Raw genomic sequence first — 25,452 nt, 5'->3', positions numbered from 1 at the left:
GAACCTTTATTTATAAAAAAGCCTAATGTCTTCCTTACAAAGGGCATTTCTTTTAAACTATATAATCAAGTAACACTGGTGTAGAACAAATCAGGAATCGCACAAGCCACGTCATCTCCGTCACTTGACTCTAGCAAGTACCTGCGCCAGGCACCGCGCCAGTCCCAGCTACACTAGTAACAACCGACAACCCGGTGAGACCTTCCGCCACGCCGGCTGCAGCACGGGCCCTCCGGGGCGGGAGTCGAGCATTTCCTTAAAGGCTGGCGTGACGACTCCAGTCCTGGAAAAAGACGGACAACGTGCCCTTTCTTTGGGTTGACTTGGGGACAAAACGCAAACACTCAGGACACCCTAAACACAGCGGCTTCGCCGCTTCCAGCCCTGGCCCCGCCCCAGCTGCAGGCTCCGCCCCTGGGCTCCCCACGTTCCCAGCAGGCGCCGCGCGCGCGCCGTGGCCCCGCCCCGCCCCGCCCCAGCTGCGGGGAGAGATGGCGGAGCTGGACGTCGGGCAGCACTGCCAGGTGGAGCACTGCCGGCAGCGAGGTGATGGCGGAGTCGGCCCCGCTCTGCCCCACGGACAGTGGCGGCGGGAGGGGTGGCCTGGGCGGAGCTTATCTGTGGGAGGGAAACGCATAGCCTCCGTGGCATGGAACCCGGGAGCTCCTGGAAACACCTGGGCGTGCACCTGGGTTTTCAGGGGCGCCCGCCGGGAAGTCGCGCCCCGGGGGGCCTGCCGCTCCCCTCTGGCCCTGGCACTGCGACCACGGGGCCGCCGCTTCTCTTCCCCCAACTTCATGTTTAGCCTGCTACTGTCAGGCGAAGGCAGCGGGGAGATCAGGGTTAACCTGGGTTCCTGGGCCCCTCCCGAGACCAGTTCTAGTCGAAGGCCCTTCGCGTTGCCAGCTCCCCCAAGGGGCTCTGACCCTCAGACTGTTGCGCCAGGTGATGGCTCTCCCAGCTCGGTCACTCTTGTACTCCGATTGTCACCAGGCAGCAAACATCTACCAAGCAGCTAGTTAGCCAGAACAGCGTTCACACTGGTAGGTAGCGGCACTTCGGAGCATTAATAATAATGTGAGCTCTGTCCCCTGAGCCGGAGGCCCCTGACCGCACAGCCCATCCGGCAGCAGCGCAGGGCAGTGTGGCCCGGCCTTGGGCGAGTTCCTGAAACATGACAGCACACAGCAGGCTCCGTCCTGGGTCCCCGGGTTTCGCATGTGCGTTATCACTTGTGGCTCACACTGCAAGAGGGTGGCAAATAGGTCTCCCCGCTCGTTGCAGCTTCAGTCACTGCTGAGAGGACCAGGTTCAGCCCCGTTAGTGGGAGTGCCGCCACTGAGTAGTGCACCTGCTGTGGGCTGGGCAAAGGACAGCATCCCGCTGGGTCCTTGTTGCTTACGGCGCTCCGTGTCTTTCACTGCGGCGGTCCCAGCCCCTCAGCAGCTTCCTGGCACTTTCATATGGAAGCTTAGCCAGTGGTTCTGACTGTGAGTTATGTATCTCTGGTGTACCTGATTAACCCTGATAAGTCCAGCTCATCTGCCATTTGTGAGACGGTCGGCTTCCTTGCCAACTTCAGGGGTCTTCTAAAGTGTGAATGTCTGAAGTGAGGCCAAGGCCTAGCTCTTGGACTAGTGGACAGCAGTTAAAATTGGGAGTGTGAGTATCCTAAAATTCTTGTTAGCTTCCTGATGGATAGAAAGATGGTGTCAGATACCAGGAAATTACCTTGATTTCACTCTCCCCCCTTAGTCCTCTTGGTTTATATCTAATGTTTACATAGTCACTAGAAGAAGTCTCAAAATAGCAAATAGGTACAATTTTTCCAATTTGAAAAAGACACCAGAAGTTTCTGTTTCTGTCTCATTGACAAATGTATACACACTTTCTTGGTATGAAACGCTCATGGAGTCATGCAGCCAGAACCACAGGGGCTGTTCCCCAAGCCCGTTCTCAGGTGAAGGAAGAACTGTATGGGGCCCTCTTGGCCCACAGAATTACCCAGGGTTCCTTTCGGTTATAAGATCCTTTTTGTTTCAAGTTAGATGACCTGCAGGATGAGATCTTTGAGGGGAAATTGCAGCTTTCTCTAAAGGGCAGTATCTTGTTTTCACTTTGTAAAAGTGGTGTAATTAGATATAGCCAGCCTTACTTTAGCTGTAATTTAATACGAGGTACATTGAAAACAGAATAACTGATATATCGGTGGTTAATAGTTGTCACATCTGGGAATGGATACTTCCACGTGCTTTGCAAAAATTCTGTTCCTAATGCAGTTATTTATTTATTTATTTAGTTAATACTAACTTAGTTGTTCCTCAACAGCAAGGAAAAACACAATTCAGGATTAAATTTTGCAGTATCAATCCATCAATCTATCGAACTTCTGGACTTTCTTTAAAAACATCTCCACCTAGTCACCACAGTATTTTCCTCAGAGCCTATTCAAGACAAATTAATTGTTGTAATTATCTTAGGAATTATAGTTGCTTTCTAACTATTCATACCTTTTATGTATATCATTTGGTTTTTATAATTACCCTGTGAAGTAGATATAGCATATGGTATAGATATATATATACACACACATATACATACAGACCTATATATATATACCTAATAATAGCTCTGGTTTTGTGTATATATGTGTCTATATACTGTAAAATGTATTTATATATAAAATCTCCAAAACTCTACTGTTAAGTAACTTGCATAGCATTGCTAAATTAGTAAATAGTGGATCAGAATTGAAACCAGATTTTTCCCTTAAAATGCAGGAATTTTGCAAAATGCAGTCCTCGAAAGCAACACCTACTAACTCTGGGAAACAAAAACAAACTGAAAAAAACAGAACATTTTTTTGGATTTAACATGCTCCTCTAAGTAACATTTGTCTCCCGATCACCTAGTAACCTTCTCCAGAGGACGTAAGGTTGTGATGGTGTTTGTTTACCTGCTGCATTAGGATATTGGTCAAGAAGGAAAGTTCTCCGATGGAGGTGGCGCAGTGCTTGCAGATTCTCTATGCTTAAGAAAACTAAATCAAAATCCAATACTGACCAGTACCTATAACATTTTCCTTCAATTTTAGATTTTCTTCCATTTGTATGTGATGGTTGTTCAGGAACATTTTGGTAAGTTATGTTTTTGTACAGGATTTGAAAGTAACTTTGATGTTTGTAATATGAGGTTTACTTCTGAACAGTAGAATTATGTAAAATAGCTCTTACTTTAGCCATTGATATTTAATGTTCATTATGGTAAAATGAATACTTGGAAAAAATAGACTAGTCATGGCTCTGATTATTTGTGCATATATTTAGCTAATCTTTAAACTTCTTAGATGGCATTATCTGTGTGATTTTTCTTTTTTTTAAATATATTTTTATTGATTTCAGAGAGTCAGGGAGAGGGAGAGAGAGATAGAAATATCAATGATGAGAGAGAATCATTGATTGGCTGCCTCCTGCACCCCCCTCTCCTACCTCTCCCCCCTCCCCCGAGGGATTGAGCCTGAAACCCCGGGATGTGCCAGAACCGGAATCAAACTGGGACCTCCTGGTTCATAGATCCACACTTAACCACTGAGCCACACTGGCTGGGCTGTGTGTGATTTTGTATGTAAAAGTTGTATTTGTGTCTTAATCACAAGGAGAGAACATGTCCACAATATAAAGAATATGGAAAAAATCTAGTTAATGATTATACTCTTTATTTTAATTAATAAAATGAAAGTAATGCATATTTTAAAATCAGAACTAGAGCACATTTTTGACCTTTTATTATTGATGGTCTTTGAGAAATAAAAGGAATCAAAAGATTTTTTTATCAGTTCACACACCTGAAAGCACTCAGAGTAAAGGTAATTTAGAGTGGCGAATTGTTTTTTCTCATATGGAAGTTGAACAACTGTGTTTTAAACCTTTTGAGGCAATAGATGCTCTATCTTCATCTAGTATTTCAGCTTATCCTTATTTGTAGAGTTCTTAATGTAGCATAAATGTAATTAATCTTAAGGATGCTAACAACTGAAATATCTCAGATTATTGCAGTTATCCTTACATTATTTGATTGCATTTAACTAAACACTATTTTTTGCAATTATTTAAGCCTTGAGCACAGAAGCAGAGAGTCGCACGGCTGTCCAGAGGTATGTTAATAGTTCTCCTCTCTAATAACTCACATTTGTATTGATGTACTTTTCTTCCAATTTTTCAGAATGGATTTTTATTGATTTCAGAGGGGAAGGGAGAGGGAGAGAGATATAGAAACATCAATGATGAGAGAGAAGCATTGATTGGCTGCCTCCTGCCTGTCCCCTACTGGGGATTGAGCACTCAACCCTGGCATGTGTCCTGACTGGGGAATTGAACTGTGATATTTTGGTTCAAAGGTCAACACTCAACTACTGAGCCACGCCAGCTGGGCTTTTTCTAATTTTGAAGAGGTTTCAAACCAGCCAGTATACAGCAGATTAAAATTTGGCATACTAAGCTAATTATGCAAATTATTGTTTTTGCTTTATATTGTTTTTCTCAGTTTGTTTTTTAAAAAGTTGGTCTACTTGGTATTTTTACTTTCTTAGTCTCATAATTCTTATTTCTTCACACTCCGGTTCTGTTTGGGTGGCCACTTGTAGCTCTAGGCTCCCTGTTTGCAGATCTGAAACGGAATTGCCGCCCTCATGCACCCCTGCCAGTTTCCTCCACTAGTTCGTTTGCATGGTGCCTGGTGATAGGATTTGGTGACAGCATATGGTTCTGACTCAGCCTTAGAGCACCTGGAACAAACCTGTGGTCCCACCAAGTTCCATTCTAACTCTGACCACATGGAGAGCTTAAAAAGTGGCTGGCAGACAGAAACCAAAATATCTGTGTTATTGATAAAGGACAAGGAGAATGGTAAGGCTTGGTGAGGAGAGCCCAGCAGGTCTGCAGAGAACGCCAGGATTAGGCACACTGCCTGCCAGTCCCAGCAGTGCTGGACCCGCCAGGCCTCCTCCTTGACTCCCAAGTTCAGTTCCAAGAGGAAAAAGAGAAAGCTGAGCCCACTTTCTCACATTTGACAGTCAGACAAGTGGCCCTGCCTCCCTCGGGTCAGGAGAGGCGGGAAGTTAAACTGAATTCTCCATTTGGAAGGAAGCGTTTGCCTCACACTTTGCAGGGGACACATATTCCTGCCCACTGTTTGCCAAGCACAAGGATTTTACATCTGTTCTCTCAGTTATAGAAAATTAAAGTTAAATGGCTTCAGTCACAGTCTGGCCCTGAGAAGTTTAGGTGATTTATTTGAGGGAACTAAAAATTAACGAACTTATTGGTATTACGTAGGGTTAACTGGGAGGAAAATCTCATTTAAGTCACAGAAACATGCTGATGTTTCTTATGCAACTTGGAAATCTGCCCTGTGCTGTCCTTTTTCTTATGATACCGTTTGATTTTCTTTTAATGTCTCTCACAGAATGTCTCTCAATTGGATCTCAATTAAATAGTGAAGAAAAATCATTTACCTTGAGACTGTGGGAACAAATTTGGAAAAATAGTTAAGTCAATTCCAACAAGATGCAACTATTGTTTATATGGAGGAGTGTCTTTGATTGTGGATTTCAAGCAGTTATTTCTCTAAATTCATTCAACTCTAGAAACGTAGTTATTTAATACACTTCCCCATTTTCAAAAGTTCACTTTAAGCCCCTTCACTTTTATGAAAGACCCACATTAGTATCTGTTTGTGCTAACCTAAGGAAATCCAAAAAGGGTTTCACTTTTACAAAACAAGGGGAGAAGTGAAAATAGCATTTAACACCTGTTTTGCAGTGAGCCATTCGCTGCACGGGCGGCGGCACCCCGAGCTGTGAGAGCGGCCCACCCAGCTCCTTCCCCGGAATCATGCTCAGCATCTCGGCATTAGGGCTCCCTGGCTTTGAACTGTGTCTGAGCATCTGGGAGACCCATTTTGGGGTCTGGGAACAGTGAAAAAATTCTCCATGTAATTAATGGTAATTGCGCCATTTCGGTTTATGGAAAGTTTCATAGGTAGGAATTCTTAGCTACTTTTGGATAGAGGGGGACACCTGTAGTCAGAATAGACTGGTTGATCTGGATTTTTCTTTCATCTTATAAAATCTCATCTTTTTCTGATATAATGTTTACTGGAAATACAATATTAAACACACCATTGCAAGCAGTATGTCATTATGAAAACTGTCTTTAACCCTCTGTATCATGGATAAACATAATTTTTTAAAATATATTTTATTGATTTTTTTACAGAGAGGAAGGGAGAGGGATAGAGAGTTAGAAACATCGATGAGAGAGAAACATCGATCAGCTGCCTCCTGCACACCCCCTACGGGGAATGTGCCCGCAACCAAGGTACATGCCCTTGACCGGTATCAAACCTGGGACCTTTCAGTCCGCAGGCCAATGCTTTATCCACTGAGCCAAACCGGTTAGGGCGATAAACATCATTTTAAGTGTTCATTTATATATACTTAACTACTTAAAATTGGTGTAGAAAATAGGTAGACTTGCCGTTGAGGACTGATGTTGAGATGACTCCCTGAGCATGTTAGTATGGGGGCATCTTTGTGTTGGACCGTTACAAAGTAGAAGACTAAAATTATAAAGAGTAACTCAGTAGTCACGTTAACTTGATTTAGAAGATAAATATATCACAGTAGGAAGATTATGAAAATGTAGAATAGTCAACACAATAATCATTTCTCACACAAATATTTAATCTGTTTTGTGGGAGCATCTAAGTTGCTCTTATAAATTAAAGTAGCAGTAACATGAATCCTGCCTTCCAAAATAGATTTGTTGACTTATTCTCCATGTGAAATATGCCAATTTCTCCTTTTTTACATTTTCAGGTGACTGTAGTCAAGGAGAGGCTGAAGTCAGATACACATGCATCTTACCCATGTGCGTTCAAGGGCTGTGCTGAGAAAGAGCTTGTACCCGTGACCTGTCCTCACTGTGAGAAGAACTTTTGCCTGAGGTGATCACTCAGATCATCCCACTCAGTGTATCTGTTTAATTTGTTTGCAAATACTTGAACTGGTGTCACTCTTCTGCTCACAGACACCGTCACCAGTCAGATCATGAATGTGAAAAACTGGAATTCCCTAAGCCTCGCATGGCTGCCACTCAGAAACTCGTTAGAGACATTATTGGCAAGTACCAAGGAAACTTGTTTCATTGCTTTCTGTATTGCTCTCTGCCTGTTAGTTCCAAAGCTCCTGCTGCTTATGTCTGCTTTTCGGTATGGAAGGCATTGCTAACAGCCCTTGTGGGCTGCAACTTGCAATCTGTTTTGATGATATTCTTGCAGCAGTATTTCTCACAAGGCCAGAGGTTTTCCTGCTCGACCCTCAGATCAGCTGGTTAACCATCACAGCTAGAAATGGTTTCACAGGGCTGAAGTAGTGGTTTGTAGGCTCTAAAGACTAAACGTTAAACCTAATCTACTGTCCTAAGAATGCCGTTACAATCTGAGGTACCAGGAAAGAATCTATAATAATAAAAGCGTAATATGCTCATTAGACCGGATGACCTTCCGGATGAAGCCGGGGCTGCGAGGGAAGCCCAAGTCCCGGGTGCCTGCTGGCGGCCAGAGGGAAGCCTGGGTCCCGGGTGCCGGACAGAAGCCTGGGTCCCAGGTGACCGAGGGAAGCTGGCGCTGGCAGCCGGGGGAAGGAAGGCCTACTCTTGCATGAATTTCGTGCATTGGGTCTCTAGTATATCTATAAACTAGACCAGTCTCTGCCAACATGTTAGTTCAGCAGAATTTTCTTTCTTTGCTAAGGACACTACCTTTAATAAAATCTTCTATAACCAAATCTTAAAGTTCTCTGTAGAAGTGTTAGTGATTAGATTAAATCAGCTTAAGTTGGAAAGAAGCACCATGCTAAGGGTTTTGATGTGGAGATTGTCAATATTTTAAATATAATATGTACACAATATGTTGTCTCTGTAGAGCTCCATTGTATGTAGTTTTTGTATGTTATAAAAAATTAATCGTGGAAGATGGGCTGAGACCCGCCCCTGTGCCCACTGCAGCCTCACAACCCACAGTTCCTTTCAAGGTGCACAAATTCGTGCACTGGGTCCCTAGTAGTTAATAAAAGTCTAGAAAATATAATGTAAACATTATGTGCTTATATGCTTATTTTTATTTCTTAGATTCCAAGGCAGGAGAGACAGCGAATAAGCGACGGAAGGGTGCAAAAAATAGCGCTACAGCTGCCAAGGTAGCACTGATGAAATTGAAGATGCATGCTGATGGGGATAAGTCACTGCCCCAGGTTGGTCTTGGAGACTTTGAAAAACAAGATGTTCACATACGGTCGAAGCCCCTCTCTACTCGTCCCTCCCATATCGTAACAACTAACCTGAACCTGATGGTGTACCTTTCCTAGTGTTACAGGTGTGTTAGCTACATAAAAAATGGTACATCGTTTTGTGAGATTTTCACTTTAACAAAATGGCAGGGAGCTATACGTATCCTTCTTCAGCTCTTTTTTTTTCACTTGGCATCTGTTTTCAGCATTTATCCATGTTGACACATTTAGTCTAGTTTGTTCATTGTGATAACTGCATATCCCATAGTATGAATATACCACATTTATTCTTTCTTGTGATGAACAATATTCAGAATTTTTCCAAGTTTTTTTGCTATTATAAGTTGTTCAACAGTGAATGTCCTTGTGTGTATATAAATAACGTCTCACTAGGGCAGTTCCTTTAAAAAGCCATAATATAATTGCATTTTATACAGCAACCCGGTACATACATATATACATACATACATACATACATACCTTAACACAGTTTCACCTAACCTTACACTGGTATTTTTTAATTCTGTTTTGTTTTAAAGAGTATTGATTTATAACCCCTGAAGGATTGAGGCCCTCAGATTGGAAAATGCTCCCCTAGGGAAGATACGGAGAAATAGAAAAGCTGGGTCCTGGCCTTTGCTTATCCTCAGGTTTCCTGGATACTGTCAACTTTGTGCTCGGTGGTTGTGCTAATTTTTCTTCTTCCCATCTGAGGGTTCAGTGTTTCTTGCCAACACTGGGTGTTATTCATTGTTACCAATCTGATAGATATGAAGTTATATCTCACTGAGGTTTAAAGTTAAATTTCCCTTTTGACAATTAAGGTTCAGTTATTTTGCATGAGTTTATTGGCTATTGACTTTCTTCTGTGAATTATTTGTTCATATCCTTTGCCTATATTTTCTGTTGGGCGGTTGAACTTTTTTTTTACTCTAGATGTTCTGAATTTTTTTTACTACATGTATGCACATTTCCTCTCTCAATTTGTGGTTTATTCTTCTCTTTGTTTTTTATTTCTTGAGTGGTCCAGACTTTTAAAATTTTAATATGTTCAAATTTATTAGTGATTTCTCTAAGATTTGTTCTTTTCAAAATAAATTAAGATATTTTCTTACATTTTCCTTTAAAAGCTTTATTTTATTTGCTTATTTTGTGTAGCTCTTTATTCCGTTTAATTATAAGTACAAGTAAAGATTTACACACACACACACACATACCTGAATGGATTACCTATGGTCATAACATAAGGTACTGAGAGTTCATCCTTGTAATTACACCTCAGTCATCTACCAAATAGTACATGTGGGACTAGTTTGGGACTGTCTGTCCATCTTTGCATCAATATCAAGCTGGCTTATTATCATAGCTGTGTAAGAAGCAGGACATGTTTCTCCACCTTATGTTTTGCTTTCAGCTGTGTCTATTCTTGGCTCTTTATTCTTTTGTAAAAATTGTAGGATCACTTTGTTTCCTTAATTGGTTATGCTGGTTGTTGTGTGTTGTCCTTCTCTCCTGCAAAGAAACCTCTGGTTGTTCCCCTGGTTTATAGGCTTTCTGGGATGTTTCCATGCAGTTATATTTTCTGCAAAGGACAGTTTTGTGTTTTGGTGTTTCTTTCCCCAAATTTTTTTCCTCTTACTCCTGCTTTTCATCATTATTTGTCTTAATGCATGGGTTGAGCTCTACAGAACAGGACTGAGTAATATGGATGACAGCAGCCGTCTTCATCACAGTTCTGACTTTAATCCAAATGAGTCTGAAGTTTCAACATTAAATATTATCTTTATTGTAGGTTGTTGATAGAAGCCTTTATCAGCTTAACAATATTTCTTTCTATTCCTACCTTGCTAGGAATTTATGTCATGAATACATATTACATTTTTCTGTGGGTTTTTTCCTACATCTAATAAGATGATCATGTTGATGTATTTTTTGTTATTGTTTTTCCTTATCAATGTGATAAATTATGTTGATTGATTTTCTGTTGTTGAATCACCCACATTTTCTGGGATAAACCATTTGACTTTGGTATATAAATTCTTTTAAAATGCACTGTTAAATTTATTTTCTAATGTGTTATTCAGTATTATTTTGTGCCATTAGTAGCCAGATTATACTTATAAAATTAGTTGAGTAGCTTTCCCTCTTCTATTCTTTGAAATAGTTGTAGAAGGTGGGACTCTTCGTTGTTGAAGCTTTGGTAATAATTATTATAGCCTTTTTGAAAAAGCAGAGAATATCTAATATGATTTCAAAATGTTACATAGTTCTTGGTTTACCTGGATAATCTGTTGCTTCTGAAATAAATGTTGGTAAATAATATTTTTCTTAAAATTCCTGGTGTAGATTTTCCTGTTTATTATTATAAACTTGTTCAACTTATTCTCTTAAATAAGAGAATTCCAGAATCTCTGCTGTGTCTTTAGTCATTCCATTTCATTCTTAATATTTTTTCATTTGCATCTCTCTTTGTTTTCTCCTGGCCAGTCTTCCTAGATGTTTGTGTTTATTTTGTTTATTTATATTTTAGTCTTTTCAAAGAACCATATTTTGGTTTTGTCCTCTGTATTGTTGCTTTGCTTTCTTTTTCACCAAACTCTGGGTGTCCTTTTTCTTTGTTCATATTTTTTCTGATGTTCTTTTGTCAACTTTTCTCATTCAATGATGAACTTACCTGTTTTCAACCTACTTGTTTGGGTGTGTTTTTCAGGTAACTTTAATTTGATGTAGTTGCAAACACAAAATAGTAGCAAGAATAGTACAAAGAATTTTTCCATATTTTTTACCCAAATGTACCAGTTAATTACATTTTGCCTTCACTTGCTTTATCATTTGCAGTCTCTCTCTTTGTACATATGTCTACACATGTGTACCTGCATTTGTATGTGTGTGCATACTAATTTTTGGTTTGCTTATCTATCAGTTTCTGAGACAGGTGTGTTAAAATCTCCTGGAGCTGTGGTTTTGTCAGGGTTTTTCTTGTAATTCTAATGGTTTTGCTGAGTTGTATATTATCAGGTGTGTGGAATTCTCCATTATTATATCTTCTTTATTAATTTTTCCTTTAATGCTATTTTGAATTATAATAGTACTAGGGGCCCAGTGCACGAATTTGTGCTCCTTGAAATGAACTGTGGGCTGCGAGGCTGCAGTGGGCACAGGGGCGGGTCTCAGCCCATCCTCTGCCCCCCCGCCTGGCTCCTCCCGCCGTGGCCCCCAGCCCCCTGTCTGCCTGAAGCCCCGCTCCTGCCGCCGCCGTTCCCATGCACTGATGACGCCAGCCCCACTTGCACCTGCTGATGGCGCAGAGCAATTGGGGCCAGTGCCGTCAGCGGGTGTGAGCAGCGGCTACTGCCCCGATCGCCCCTCAGGAGCAGGGGGAGGTGGAGAAGCTCTCAGGGGCAATCGGGGCGGGCAGCCACCACTCACACCCACTGACAGCGCCGAGTGATTGGGACTGGCGCTGGGCACGGGCAGCAGGTACGAGTGGCAGCTCTGGTGCTAGCTGCAGGTACGAGTGTGGCCGGCGCTGCAGTGGGTGCGAGCAGGGCTGGCGCCAGCAGCAGGTGTGAGCTTCCGGCAGGACCGCGGCGCGCAGGAGCAAAGACTGTTCAGTAACCACTAGAGGCTTGGCCCAATGACAGCGACTGGCGCCCCACCTTGGTCTGGCACCCCTGCTCACCTGCTCCACCATCCTGCTGCTGCCGATGCCCACCACATTCCACGCTCTCCCGCCTGCTGCTGACCCCCATGCTCCCTGGTGGTCAGTGCACATCATAGCGACCGGTTGTTTAGTTGTTCCACCGTTCGGTCTATTTGCATATTAGGGTTTTATATATATATAGATTGTTTCACTAGTTTTCTTTTGGTTAAGATTTAACTACTATGTCTTTTTTCATCATGTTATGTTCACCTTTTCTGTGTTGTTTTGTTTTAGGGTGTCTCTTGTAAGCAGCATATAGCTGGACTTTGTTTTTTTAATCCAGTTTGCTAGTATTCCTCTTTTATAGGTGAGTTGAATCCATTTATATATATTGTGATCACTGATACATTTGAATGTATATCTTCCATCTTAAGATTTTTGCTCATCATCCTTATTTCTCTTTCCTGTCTTCTTTTATAGTGATTGGATTTTCTATGTTTTCTTTTATTCTACTCTTTTAGAAACCATTGATTGTATTCTTCTTTTAGTGATTATCCTTAGTATTTTCCTTTTTAAAAATCTTTCTTTAATGTTTTTAAATTTGCAAAGGTAGTACACACTTTTAGCAAGTGTAACTATTAAGAGATGTGTAAAGGAAAAAGCAAACTTCCCCTTTAGGATTCATACTGGACTTGCATTACATGTTATTTATCAGTTTTTAGAGAAATGTTTTTATTACGTGGCCTTCCTATCCAGGAGCCTTATGTGTCCTTCCTGTTATTCAGATCACTTGTCTTGTGTAACATGCTTGTCTTCATTTAAGTCTCTTTCCTTATTTATTTTCATTTCCAATTATTTTTGGAGTTTATTTCTATTGTGAACAGAATATTTACATCTACCTCTATTTTCAGATACTTACTGTTAATATAGAGAAAAGAGTCTTAATTTCTGTATATTCATCTGATTCAGCCACATCATCAAACTCTTGTGATTAATTTTAGAAGTTTCTTTTTCACCATTAGTGCCTTTGATTTCCTAGATATGCAGTCACACCCCATTAGCAGGAAGCTTTTATTTTATAATAATTATATTAGTTATTTCATTCTTATTCTACATTATCTAGAATCTCCAATATAATGCATTATAGTAATGGTGATAACAGGCATGTGTTTATATTTTTTATGTATAAAATTAAAAACCAATTTTCCTCTTTAAAGTTACTTGGTATTACATCCTCTCAAACAGCACAAGGAGCTTGATGTGCCTGTCCACTCGAATGTCTCCCACCCATCATCTTTGTTCACACATAAAGACTATTGTCATCAATACCTGTGTAAATCTACACCTTTTTTTTTAAATTTCTTCTTTCCTTAGGACTTACATTTATTTTTCTGAGTTCCATTCTTTAGTGATTCACTCAGAGTCTTTGCAGGTAAACTCTTTTAGTCTTTCTTGTCTGAGAGTGCCCTATTTTACCTTCGCTCGAGCTGGTTGTCTATTAGACTCTCACTTCCTTGGATCTACGTACAGTGGCCTCTGTGATCTGGTATAGGGGAAATATTTGCTGTCTCTTGATTTTCATTGCTATATGGGTAACTATCTTTTTTAGTGGCTTTTAAGACTTTACCTGTGGTATTTTTCAATTTCAGTGCAATGTTTCTGGGCATGGATTTATTTTAATTGCCCAGCTTGGCCCTTGAGATACATTTAAAATTTTAACTTATGTCTTCACTTTTAGAAAATTATGTCATTTTTCTCTGACTATTGCTCCTCCATCATTTCTTCTCTTCTGAAACTCTTGTTAGTTTCAGACATATTTGGGGACATACAGTTTCTATCTTGCTGTCTCCTTGTGCTGCATTCTGGATGACTTCCTCAACTCCATCTCCCTATCAAGTAAGCCTTTTTAAAAATATATATATATTTTACTGATTTTTTTTTACAGAGAGGAAGGGAGAGGGATAGAGAGTTAGAAACATCGATGAGAGAGAAACATCGATCAGCTGCCTCCTGCACACCCCCTACTGGGGATGTGCCCCCAAACAAGTATATGCCCTTGACCGGAATCAAACCAGGGACCCTTCCATTCGCAGGCCAACACTCTATCCACTGAGCCAAACCGGTTAGGGCATCAAGTAAGCCTTCTTCTGGAAGGTTAGAGAAATTTATCCTGTTTGAACTTTTAATTTCAGAAACTGGTATTTTTTTATGTTTATATTTCTTATTAGCCATTTATAGCTTCTTTTATTTCTGCCTGATTTTGGTTTCATAACTTCTTGTTCCTTTTTTTATGGATATTATCCCTTAACTTGTCTCATTTTTAAACGTCTTTTTCACACTTAGTTATTTTCATCCTTGGTTTGCTATGAAATTTCAGTTTACAGATTGTGCATGTTGGTCTTGAATAGGAACTCGCTTCTGGTCTCTCTCTCTCTGCCCACTCACCTTTCTGCATTTCTGTTCCATTTGTGATCTTCAAGCATATTTATCTTTTTTTTTTTTAGGTGAGGCTATATCTTTTTAATATTCTCTTTTCATATTTATACTCTTATTACTTTGATTTTATAGAGTTGGCCCAGAGTTTGAACTTCCAATGGTTTCTTATTTTTTCTTTTAATTCTTGTTATCTGTAATAACACACTCCACTGGTCTTCAACAAATCTAAATTCTTTGGTGCTGGGAATGGTCTTGAATCTAATGTTTCCTAAAATAATTGTAATTTTTCCTCTATGACTTAGAGATGCTCCTCTTATGCCAACAATTTCATTGTGACAGGAATTGGTCTGTAAGGCCAACTCTTTTTAAAGCAATTTTCAGGAATCAAGGAACACCTTTGCTTTACTCTTTCCCCTCTGCATTTATTAACTTAGCATGAAAATACAATATGAGGAAGCATACAGTGTTAGAATACTGGAGGGACCATCCAAATCTTCTATGAAACTTGTCTATTGTTTCTTTTTTTTCTAGCTTCTTTATTCTCAAAAGCCCTGCTATCTCTAAACACTTTGTCTTTCATTTAGGAAGATGTGTTCCATGTTTCAGGGATCTTTCATTTGCAAATGACAGAAACTTGATACCAACTAGCTTACTGAAAACTGTTTTCCCCTCGTGTGATGGGAGTGGCGTTGATCTGGTCACCAGGATGACTGAGTTCCAGGCCGCAGATACAGTAGAAAGAGCCCATTGTGTCCTTGACTTCCCTCTGTGTTGGGCCCATTCTTTCCCATCCCACAGGACTTTTTCCACTTTGGTTCAGGAATGGCTGAGGGGCCTGGGCGACAGCTGTCGGCAATTCCAGGTTTAATTCAATAGCCTTCAACTCTCAGGAGAAAGAGTGCTGCCCTTCCCACCCAGCCTTTGAATGTAAAATCCCAGGGAAGACCTTAGTTGGCTTACCGAGGCCACGTAACCCGTTTTTGCACAGGTCACCCTGGCCAGGTCTTGAGTCCTCTACCCATGCATTCAGGTGGCTGCTGGGCAACTCTGACTGGTACTCCCACCACCAGGTTTACCATCAGAGGGCAGTCCCTCGCTGACCAGGAGAAGAGAGGAAGTGACAAAAACCGTTGTCTAGTTCATGTATGTAATCTATTGTAACTGTTTTGTTCCTACAGACGGAAAGAATCTACTTGCAGGTGTTCTTACCCAAGGGGAGCAAAGAGAAGAGCAAACCCATGTTCTTCTGTCACCGATGGAGCGTTGGGAAGGTCATCGACTTTGCAGCTTCTTCAGCCAGTCTCAGAAACGACAATAACAAGTCCACGGCCAAGGTACCAGCTGGTTGTAACTGCTCTGCCGTGGGGGTTTAGGCTATGCCACACACGCATGTTTGTTATGCAACAGTGTGCTTTGCTCTCTCTTAACAGAAGTTAAGGCTCTGTCACGTGACTTCTGGAGAAGCGTTGCCCTTGGACCACACGCTGGAAGCCTGGATGGCCAGGGAGGACTGTCCTTTATACAACGGCGGGAATGTTGTCTTGGAATATCTTCGTGAGGAAGAACAGTTTTTAAAGAATGTCGACTCTTACTTGGAATAGTCATTCAAGGATTCAATCCAGGAATCATGAGGAAAATTCTATGTGAAGTCAGTTTCTTTTACTACAAATACTATAAGTGTTTTTTAAAGCTGCTCTTACATTTTTTTTCATTATGTCATAAAGTCCATTATCAGTTTTCTATAAATTGAATTTAAACTTTTTGTTTTAAAGTTTAACTATGAATTGACAGTTATTAGCATGTTACCGTACTTAATTTGCTTTTATTAGGTATGTTGCTCATGGGGCTATGAGCTGTTGTTTGCCTGAGACTGCTCCATGTCACCTTGACTCCGGATCCACACTGAGTGTTTAGATGTCCTTTTTGGGACATTGCTGTTCTGTGGCAGAGGAAGAGAGATGTTCCTCAGGACACATGCATCTCTTCTTTGAGCAGGTAACATGCAAGCGTAACACCATGGTGCCAGGAGTGGGGTTGTTCCGTGTGCCTGCTTCATGGCGTACGCATTGATGTGTGTATGTGAACCAGGCACTGAGGGCTTGTCTCATTCACGCTTCCGAGTTTTTGGATGAGGAATCTCAGGCCTGGGGAGGAGAAGTGGTTTTCCTGCTGTCACCTACCCGCTGTGGGGCATGGCTCTGACAGAGGCTCTCCTCCTGGGAGTCACCACCTGTGTGTGTTTGTGGGAATGGATTCAAATGAGAAGAAAGATGGCGAGCTCAACTCGATTGCAGTCTCTCTATACCCACCAAAGCAAAATACATGCCAAGAGTGACTACGTTGTCCCTCAACAAAGGACTACTGTATAGAGGGAACAGAAATTATTTCTGTTTGTTCTTTGTCCCTTTGCTATTTTAATTGTCATGGACTTGCAGAGTGGCTTTAGGTTTAATTAAAGGAATAAATTCAGAATGTTCGTTTCATCTCTAATTTTTCATCGTATAATTTTCATGCAAAGAATGGAGATAGCTTCTGACTTTCATCAGCTGCTTATACACTCATTTATTAGTGTGATTATGTGAGTACCTACTAAGGATAAGGATTTGATTCTAGTTTCCATGGTAACTACCGTGCAAAGCAGTGTGACAAGTACCAAATGAACAGATGGATAGTAAGTATAGCTGTGTTCCAACAGCTTTTTTTCACAAACTGTATGACCAGAAGTAGAAATAATCCTTAAATCTATTCCCAGACACCAGAAAGTTTTCATACACGCGAATACCTTAGCATGTACCATAATTACTCGCATGTGTCAGGGGATCAACACAGGTCTCATGACTCAGCTAAGGCTAAATATGGGAGAGGAAGTCCTAATGGGGCTGAGCAGAGGGGAGGGAAGGTGGCAGGAACTGAGGCACCTGGAGGCGAAGGCAGAGCTGGCCTGTCAGTGATCAGACGGAAAGGAGAGCCAGGGCGGGGAGGGAAGGACTGGTGTCAGTGGGTGTCCCATCCGTGGTGAGGGAGGTCAGTTTCCAGACAGTGGGCCAGCTGTCCGGAAGGCACAGGTACCCGCCTCCTCAGAGGCTCCAGGGACGGGGCTCCAGCATGAGCCGTCTCCTAAAGATTCAGGTTGTGGGTGAGAGAAAAGCCCGAGCTTCGCACGTCCCAATGACTGACAAGACAGCTTTCTCGGGCATAGTTCTAGGGCTCTCCGTTGAGTATGCGCGATGAAATTTTAGGTTTTGACTGTTCCCACCCGACCCTAATATCTTTCCACCTAGATAGCCTTGCAGACGACTAGAATTATAAGTAGGAAACCCACAAACAGCTTTAAATTCAGATACTGTAGCTGTAACAACAGAATGGTACAATTGAGCTCCAGTTGAAATGTCATTATCCAGGAAAGGCGTGTGGCGGATAGATCATTAAACTTTTCTAGATGTGTCGGTTTTATTCCCTACAGATATCTTTGCAGGACCAGAGGGCCTGGTGAAGGGAAAGGGTGCAGATAGCAATCCGGAAGACAAAATGTCCCTCACACCTGTGACCTGGGCAACAAAAATTGGGAGCTAAAATACTTGCTCACATACTGTACAGATGGCTTTGGTTTTATGAAGTTTCTGTTTGTTTTATTTTTGTCTTTTTAAACTAGGAACGTTCTCTGGGAATTCAACTGAGATATCAGAAACATTAGTTCTGTTCTCCATTTTTAGCATCAGCCAATGTCTTGGTACATGGAAATACAATTTATGAACTACAAGTTCTATTGCATTTTTCAAAAGTTTAAAATTTTATTTTTTAATTACAGTTGACATTCAGTATTATATTAGTTTCAGGTGTAAAGTCTACTGCATTTGAAAGACTAATCTATATAAGTAGAATTTTTAAAATCTTAAAAAATGTCCAATAAAATTGCTTTAACAATTTTTGAGGAGCAGATGTTATAGTGTAAAAATACTTACTCCAAACTGTCCTTCTTGCATTGAACACAGATTCTGCCTTGATTACATGAAGGATCTGCTGAAGTGGGAATATATTCAGAGACTACCAGGTCTGTAGGTTTAATACAGGGTGTCCAAAAAAAAAAAAAAATGTATACGCACTTTGATTATAAAGGCAATATTTATTAACAAACAATTCATTTTCAAAATTTAAAAGAATCTGCAGAAATGCCTGGCCAGTGTGACTCAGTGGTTGAGTGTTGACCCAGGAACCAAGAGGTCATGGTTCCATTCCTGGTGAGGGCATATATCTGGGTTGCAGGCTCAATCCCCAATAGGGGGCGTGCAGGAGGCAGTTGATCGATGATGTTTCTCTCTCATCGATGTTTCTTTTGTTGTTAATCTCACCGGAGGATATTTTTCCGTTGATTTTAGAGAGAATGGAAGGGAGAAGGAGAGAGAAACATCAATGTGAGAGAGGCACATCAATTGGTTGCCTCTGAATGCTCCCCAACCAGGGCTGGGGATCTGGCCTGCAACTGAGGTTCATGCCCTTGACTGGCTCAGACCCATGACCCTTCAGTCCTAGGGCCGAGGCTCTATCCACAGAGCCAAACCGGCTAGGGCTGTCATCGATGTTTATCTCTCTATCCCTCTTCCTCTCTCTCTCTAAAAATCAATACAAAAATATTTAAAAGAATCTACAGAAATGAATAAATTTTTTTGTCAGTGTCTGTTTTCAAACTGATGACCATTCTGGTCCAGGCACTGCTGTTAACTGGAAGCAATGGAATCGCAAACATCAAGAATCATTTCGTTCGATATTTGGGCGCCCTCAATTCATCAACTGTTTCCAGTTTTTTACCTTAAACTTTGTCTTGTCTGTATCCCCATAAAAAAAAGTCTAGTGGCACTTAAGGATAAGTTTTCTTTGTTCAAAGCTTAGCCTGGCTTCACCTATTCAAATCAGTTAAACCTGAAAAGAAGTGAAAATTAATTGAGTTATCAGCTGTTAAAGTATATATATATGTATTTTGGGGACACTCTATAGTAAGTAGACAGTCACAGTGGATTTTTCTTCTTTTCTTTCCTTTTCTCTCCTTAGTATCTGAACCCCCTCTTGTTTGGGAATACATCAGTATGGGAGCATGTGGGGAGTACGTCCTCACCAGAAAAACCCCAATACTTTTCCTTATTTCCGGCGGGCAAGGCACAGGCATCTGACCTCAGTTGGGCCCGTGGGATGACATGCCCTTAGCTGTGACTAGGCATGGGTGTTACAGAATTAGTGCCCGTGGCCTCCTAGTGCCCCATGGTGTCAGGCTCCAGGTGTCCAGCGGCAGGGGTCCCTTAACCAGGCTGTCCCTTTGGCCATACATCTGGCCACCCCCTTTCCCTAGGTTCCCAAGCTCCCTGATTACCATCCAGGAAATTGTTTTTCTAATTAAGGATTCCAAAACCACTTTCAGATTTTGCCTACCTGATGCACTCTCTCTGGAGTTGTAGGAAACCTATTAGCCACCTCAGGATATGGCAAGCCTAGTTTCTGGGCTCTGCGGCTGTCTAAGTCTTGCTCAGGGAGCGAGCTGCAGGAGGAGAGGGTGGAGCCGGTGACTGGCTGGATTGCTCTGCTCCGCCCTGCTCCAGGCCCAGCGCCCAGCAAACGTGGCCAATAAATACTCATTTGATTTTGACGTGACTCACCCACCTGCAGGGCCCCTCAATATCTATTTTATATTTTTGGATCGTGACTGTTTCTAGTGTAGATTTTCCTTAGGAAGAAAGAAAACTAAAAAATGTCTAAGTTTTTAAATGCAGGTGAAGAGGAGGCTGTTTTCTCCTTAGCAGAAACGAGGAAATGAGGAAGAGATTGGGTTTCTGCTGTGAGCTGCTGAAGCTGAGTGCCGGGCCTTGTGCATTTTCATAACTACAGGTTGGGCAGGTTGTGTCACTCACGAGGGAGCGAGGTATTGTTTGAGAGTGCAGGCCCTCCTCCTGGACTTTGATCAGCAAAACAGCTCTTGCCTCAGCCTCAGCCCGGCATTCGGATGCCTCTCCCAGGAATGTTCTCTAGTTGCCTTTGATGCGTTCGCATGTATGATTGATTTAAGCTTTCAAAATGATTAGACGCCTTTTTATTGTCTTGCTTTTTGTGACGCTGGGAGAAGCAAGGAAGCCATTTCTCAATTTTCTGAGTACAGAGAGGACTGAACTACTGTTCTTCACAAAGACCGAAGAAACCATCCTCGTCCGATCCACTTACAGAGCTAAGCGGCCCAGCGCCAGCTTCCTCTCTGTGCGGCTCGAAGACCCTGACAAGCTGCAGGTGGTGAATGTGACCAGGGCCACCTCGGGTGCCACAAACTTCATCATAAAACTAGTGGCAGAGGAAGAAGGAGAGACGAACTTGACCATTCAGCTGTGGGACTCTGAAGGTAGGCAAGAAAGACTCATTGAAGAAATAAAGAATGTGAGAGTCAAAGTGCTCAAACAGAGGCCAGACAGTCTTTTCCAGGCGTCGATGCGCATGGATAGAAATACCCTCCTGCTCATTCTGCCAATGATCCTGTTAAATAAGTGCGCATTTGGTTGCAAGATTGAGTTGCAGGTGTTTCGCGTGGTATGGAAGAGACCTTTGCCAGTAATTTTGGCGGCAGCTACACAGTTTTTTCTGATGCCATTTTGTGGATATCTTTTGACTCAGGTTTTGGCATTGCCTGAGGCACTGGCTTTTGGGTTTGTAATGACCTGCACGTGCCCAGGAGGGGGTGGGGGCTACCTCTTTGCTCTGCTTCTAGAAGGAGATATCACTTTGGCCATTTTGATGACCTGCACATCAACGGTATTGGCCCTGGTAATGATGCCTGCCAATTCCTACCTGTACAGTAGGATCTTAGGGCTATCCGGTACATTCCATGTTCCTGTTTCGAAAATTATGTCAACACTCCTCTTCATACTTGTACCTATATCAGCTGGAATAGTCATCAAGCATAGAATACCTGAAAAAGCAAACATCCTGGAGAGAATCATTAGACCTCTGAGTTTTATTTTAATGTCTGTAGGGATTTATTTGATGTTCAGGATGGGATTGGTGTTTCTAAGAACAGAGAGCCCGGAGGTGCTTCTGTTGGGTGTCTTAGTTCCCGCTCTGGGCTTGCTGTTCGGGTACTGCCCTGCTAAAATCTGCAGGCTGCCTCCCGCCGTGTGCAAGACTGTTGCTATCGAAAGCGGGGCACTGAACAGCTTCTTGGCTCTGGCCATCATCCAGCTTGCCCTCCCCCAGGCCCAGGCCGACGCAGCTTCCGCGGCTCCCTTCACAGTGGCGCTGTGCTCTGGGTGTGAAATGCTGCTGATTCTCCTGTTGTACCAGGCGAAGAAAAGGTGTATCCTTATCACAGGAGAGAAAAGGAAGCACCTTCCCCGCTCTGGCAACCAAAGCACCGCAGCATGCCCGCCCTGAGGGGCTGTGGGGTGTCAGAGGGTATCTACAGTGATGTGGCTCGCAGCCCCTTCTGATCTGATTGAAAACTTGGCACCAGAGGGAGGCGTGTCCATTATAATATGTACATCATCCTAGCATACATCCTCACCTGGAGCTCGGGAGGAGGCCCCTGCGCTGTGTTGGTTTGGAAATGCTTTATAGAGTGGCATTTGATTATGATACTTCATTACAGTCTCTTAAGAGGGAAAGAGCAATTTAAAAACACCTCCTGTAGTGATTCTGAGAATACCCCAACTTTTTACAGAAGGGGCATTCCCTACATTCTCACAGTATTAGTTAATTAGTTTGCCAGCTAAGACAGCCAAAGTTCTTTTTTCTAATGTCATCAAATTCAGTATACAGATACCAAGATTGAGGAAAGATGAGCTTCAGCCTGGTGGTGGCTCATTATTATTTACTTTATAAAATGATAATTGCACTCATGGAATCTTTTACTGCTGAGTCCTTTCAACAGAAACCTCCATTTAGGGGTAGAAAATATAATTAAACTTGCACCAATTTAACTCCTATGAGCATATTCTAGTGATCGGGAGATGAGAGACCTGCATTCTAGTTGCACTTTATCATTTATCTTGAGAGCTTGCAAGACACTCTGTACTTCAGTTTTCACATCTGTAAAAGGAAAAGATTCAATTGAGGTTTAAGGTTTTGCTCAACTCCTGAGTCTGTGGTTGTGGCATGAAACTCCAGGACCCAGCAGCACGGCAGGGTGATGGGCGGAGAGAAGGTTCAGGCTGATGAAAGGAACCACACCCAGCCACTGTAGTAGAGGCAGCGATCAGCATTCGGCTTCTTGAGTGCAGGGACCCTGCATTCTTTGAATTCCTACGGTGTGTTGCACATGCCTCGAGTAGAGTAGGTGCTCATTAAACATTTATTGGATTAATTAATCAGTAATATCTATAATGGTCAAGGTCATATGCTCCAAGCCAGACTGTGCCTGGGTCTGCCATTTCAGCTCTGTCACCCATCAGCTGGATGACATTGATCAAATTACTGAATCTCTCTCTGCCTAAATGCATGTGGAATGTGGGGTGAGGATCGTGCCTACCTCATGCTCTTGTTGTGAGGATTGAATGAGTTAATAGGAGCAAGGCTCTCGGAGCTGCCCAACACACAGGTTACTGTTACTCTGTGAATATCTGATTGGTCTTCCATGTTGAAAATGCACTCTGTCCTTGGACTTGGAATCTATTTTATTTCTCTCATAGATGTATTGTGGAAAACGGAGATTTTTACATAATAAATTTTACCTCATTTGGATTGGGATGAAATTCCTTTTTTTAAGTTTCACCCCTTAAGAGTGATGATTCTGTGATATGTTGTCTATGATATATACTAGTGGCCTGGTTCACGGATTCGTGTACATTGAAAGGGAAATAATTAGAAGAAATATTTTAATATTGCTATTTGCCCTTTCTCTGTAATGGAAGTGTCAGAGCCGCCACTGGTCACCGTCTGTGGGCAATCAGTGGGGTAATCGGGGCCCCGCTTGCACCCACCTTGGCCTGGCGTCGCCCGCTCACCTGCTCCACCATCCTGCTGCGGTCCCGCTCTCGTCAGGGCCCATCGGGACAGCAGCACCTCCACTGCCACCTGCTGCCGGCGCCACGTCGCCAACACCCACCATGTTTCGCACTGCCCCCTGGTGGTCAGTGCACATCATAGCGAGTGGTCGAACTCCAGGTCGAACTCCCAGTCGAGGGGACAATTTGTATATTAGGCTTTTATTATATAGACTAGTAGCCCTGCACACGAATCCGTGCACCAGTAGCTCTCTTCAGGGCCTGGCCGCTCTGTGCCAGCTGCCCAGAGGCTCTCTGCAGCCCAGAGGCCCATCTGTGGCCAGGCACGGAACGCTTGCCTTGTCACTGCGGCGACGAAACAAGCATTTCACCAGGCCTCTCACGCTGCCCACTCTCAGCAGCAGCCCCCCCGGGACTGGGGGAGTCTGGCAGGGCTGAGAGGACTGGGCGCCGCCATCTTGTGGCTATGGGCGCTGCCATCTTTGTGATGGAGTGACAGTTAATTTGCATATTACCCTTTTATTAGATAGGATTCTCAGATCTGGGAAAGCTGTTGGCATTACAGGGCACATCAGGGTTTAACCAATATCAGCAGCTCCAACCTATTTTACATCAAAACAGTAAGTGCTGTTAGCTACCCAGGAGACTCCACCCCCTGAGGACCTGCACATTGCCCGTGTACTTTTTAAAAAAAATCAGTCCCCTAAACAACTCTTACCAAGAAAGTCTTGTGATGTGAACCTGATTTATTTTTTTAGTGAAAGGAGTTGCCATTTACAAGCAGTCATCTCTTGGGAGGAAGTAGGCTTAGCAAGATACCCAAGTGCAAATACAGGGCAACTTGGGCACCTTTTGCCCTTGCGGAAGCCCGACCTGAGCACTGACTGACAGAGGCCATCCTCCCCAGAAGCCTCTCCATGTCCAGTCAGGTGTCTGGGGAGGAGCCAGGGCTTCAGATCTCCCCTCTCTTCCATTTTGAGGTTAGCATCATTAGCACCTCTCTCAGGGATGAAGTCAGCTGGTGAAAAGGGATATCAGAGGCCCCCTAAGGGACTCCCCATCAGTGAAATGTGGGACTGTGACCTGGGCTGCACACCAGGGGTGGTTAGTCTCACCCTGTGTGGCTGAGGCTGGAGCCTGGCCCTTCCCTATCTCCCAACCACCTTGGCGTGGTAGATCTTTGGGATTGGGAACAATGACTGCAAATGCGGCTTTCAAAATTGCCCCTTTGAGAACTCGGGAGCAACGCACCAGGTACTGAGGACCCTGCAGCCACCTGGACTCACAGACAAAAATCTTGGATTTTGTGGAACCAGTTTGCAATACATCCAAAACGAGAGCCGGGCGCTGGACTGCCCTGTGCGCTAGAGGACTCTTCATTTGCTTTCAGGCAGGCCTTAGGGAGCAGAACAGCCTCTTTGACTGAAAACCCGCAGTTACTTGTGAACAATTGAGAGGCAGCAGTGGAGGCTCCTAGAAAAAGGTTGGACCTCCTGCTCCTTTGAGGTAGGAAGTGTGAAGTGATTTTAATTTGAGAGAATAAGATATTTGATCTTCTACTTATGAGGGGGACTACGTTCATTTAAAGGAGGTTAAAAGAGGATGCTGATGACATTTCTGCAAATGCCTGGAAAATTTTATTTGCTTATGAATCAACTCGTCACCATGTAGTTGGCAAGTTTGTTTTAAGTGTCTGACAACAAAGAACCAAAAAAGCTAATTTCTGAGGTTTTCTTCTTTTTTATTAAGAACATATAAGCATATTTTGCTAGACAAATCGATGTATCCAATTCAGATACACAAGGCATTTTCAGAAGAATAAAAACAAAATTCTGGCTCTGTGAGGTTTGAGAATTGGTCATTCATCTGAGAGCTCGTTCATCTGCAGCGTGTGGTGACAACACCTTGCCTTTTGGTGAAAAACAGGAAGCAACCTCTTGACAAGCAAGGAACCAGATAACCTACTTTCTTGTTCCTGATGTGGCTGGGATGTCTCGGATGTGTGCATTGCTTTTTTCACTAAAACGGGAAGACTATACATCCCACAGTGCCAGACC

The 25,452-nt window shown here is 42.7% G+C and overlaps 2 protein-coding genes across 5 annotated transcripts; both read left to right on the top strand.

Moving 5' to 3' along the window:
• Positions 1–428: 428 nt before the first annotated feature.
• ZFAND1 (zinc finger AN1-type containing 1) lies at positions 429–16,914 on the top strand. Of its 4 annotated transcripts, XM_080646142.1 has the most exons (9): positions 429–546; positions 3,095–3,137; positions 4,114–4,153; positions 6,878–7,005; positions 7,089–7,180; positions 8,190–8,311; positions 15,605–15,760; positions 15,857–16,074; positions 16,256–16,896. In XM_080646142.1, exons 1-8 carry the CDS (start codon positions 492–494, stop codon positions 16,025–16,027), a joined length of 807 nt encoding a protein of 268 aa, XP_080502268.1. In that variant the 5' UTR covers positions 429–491; the 3' UTR covers positions 16,028–16,074; positions 16,256–16,896. The 4 variants fall into 4 exon arrangements, with proteins under 4 accessions (XP_080502268.1, XP_080502267.1, XP_080502269.1 ...); XM_080646141.1 differs by having other exon boundaries at positions 15,857–16,914; XM_080646143.1 differs by having other exon boundaries at positions 479–524; positions 15,857–16,914.
• On the top strand, positions 16,386–23,125 carry SLC10A5 (solute carrier family 10 member 5). The gene is made up of 3 exons (XM_080646140.1): positions 16,386–16,421; positions 18,419–18,477; positions 20,569–23,125. The coding sequence occupies exons 2-3, from the start codon at positions 18,435–18,437 to the stop codon at positions 21,825–21,827; spliced, it is 1,302 nt and encodes a 433-aa protein (XP_080502266.1). The 5' UTR covers positions 16,386–16,421; positions 18,419–18,434; the 3' UTR covers positions 21,828–23,125.
• Positions 23,126–25,452: the final 2,327 nt, after the last annotated feature.

The sequence above is a fragment of the Plecotus auritus genome, assembly GCF_963455305.1.
Source record: "Plecotus auritus genome assembly, chromosome: 11".
Lineage (NCBI taxonomy): Eukaryota > Metazoa > Chordata > Mammalia > Chiroptera > Vespertilionidae > Plecotus > Plecotus auritus.
This window is presented reverse-complemented; position numbering and strand designations above follow the sequence as displayed.

Coding starts and splice junctions, on each gene's coding strand:
- ZFAND1 (XM_080646141.1), top strand. CDS start 492: ATGGCGGAGCTGGACGTCGGGCAGCACTGCCAGGTGGAGCACTGCCGG. Junction 3,138..4,113: donor GGTTGTTCAGGAACATTTTG/GTAAGTTATGTT, acceptor CAATTATTTAAG/CCTTGAGCACAGAAGCAGAG. Junction 4,154..6,877: donor AGTCGCACGGCTGTCCAGAG/GTATGTTAATAG, acceptor TTACATTTTCAG/GTGACTGTAGTCAAGGAGAG.
- SLC10A5 (XM_080646140.1), top strand. CDS start 18,435: ATGAAGGATCTGCTGAAGTGGGAATATATTCAGAGACTACCAG. Junction 18,478..20,568: donor ATATATTCAGAGACTACCAG/GTCTGTAGGTTT, acceptor TTCTGAGTACAG/AGAGGACTGAACTACTGTTC.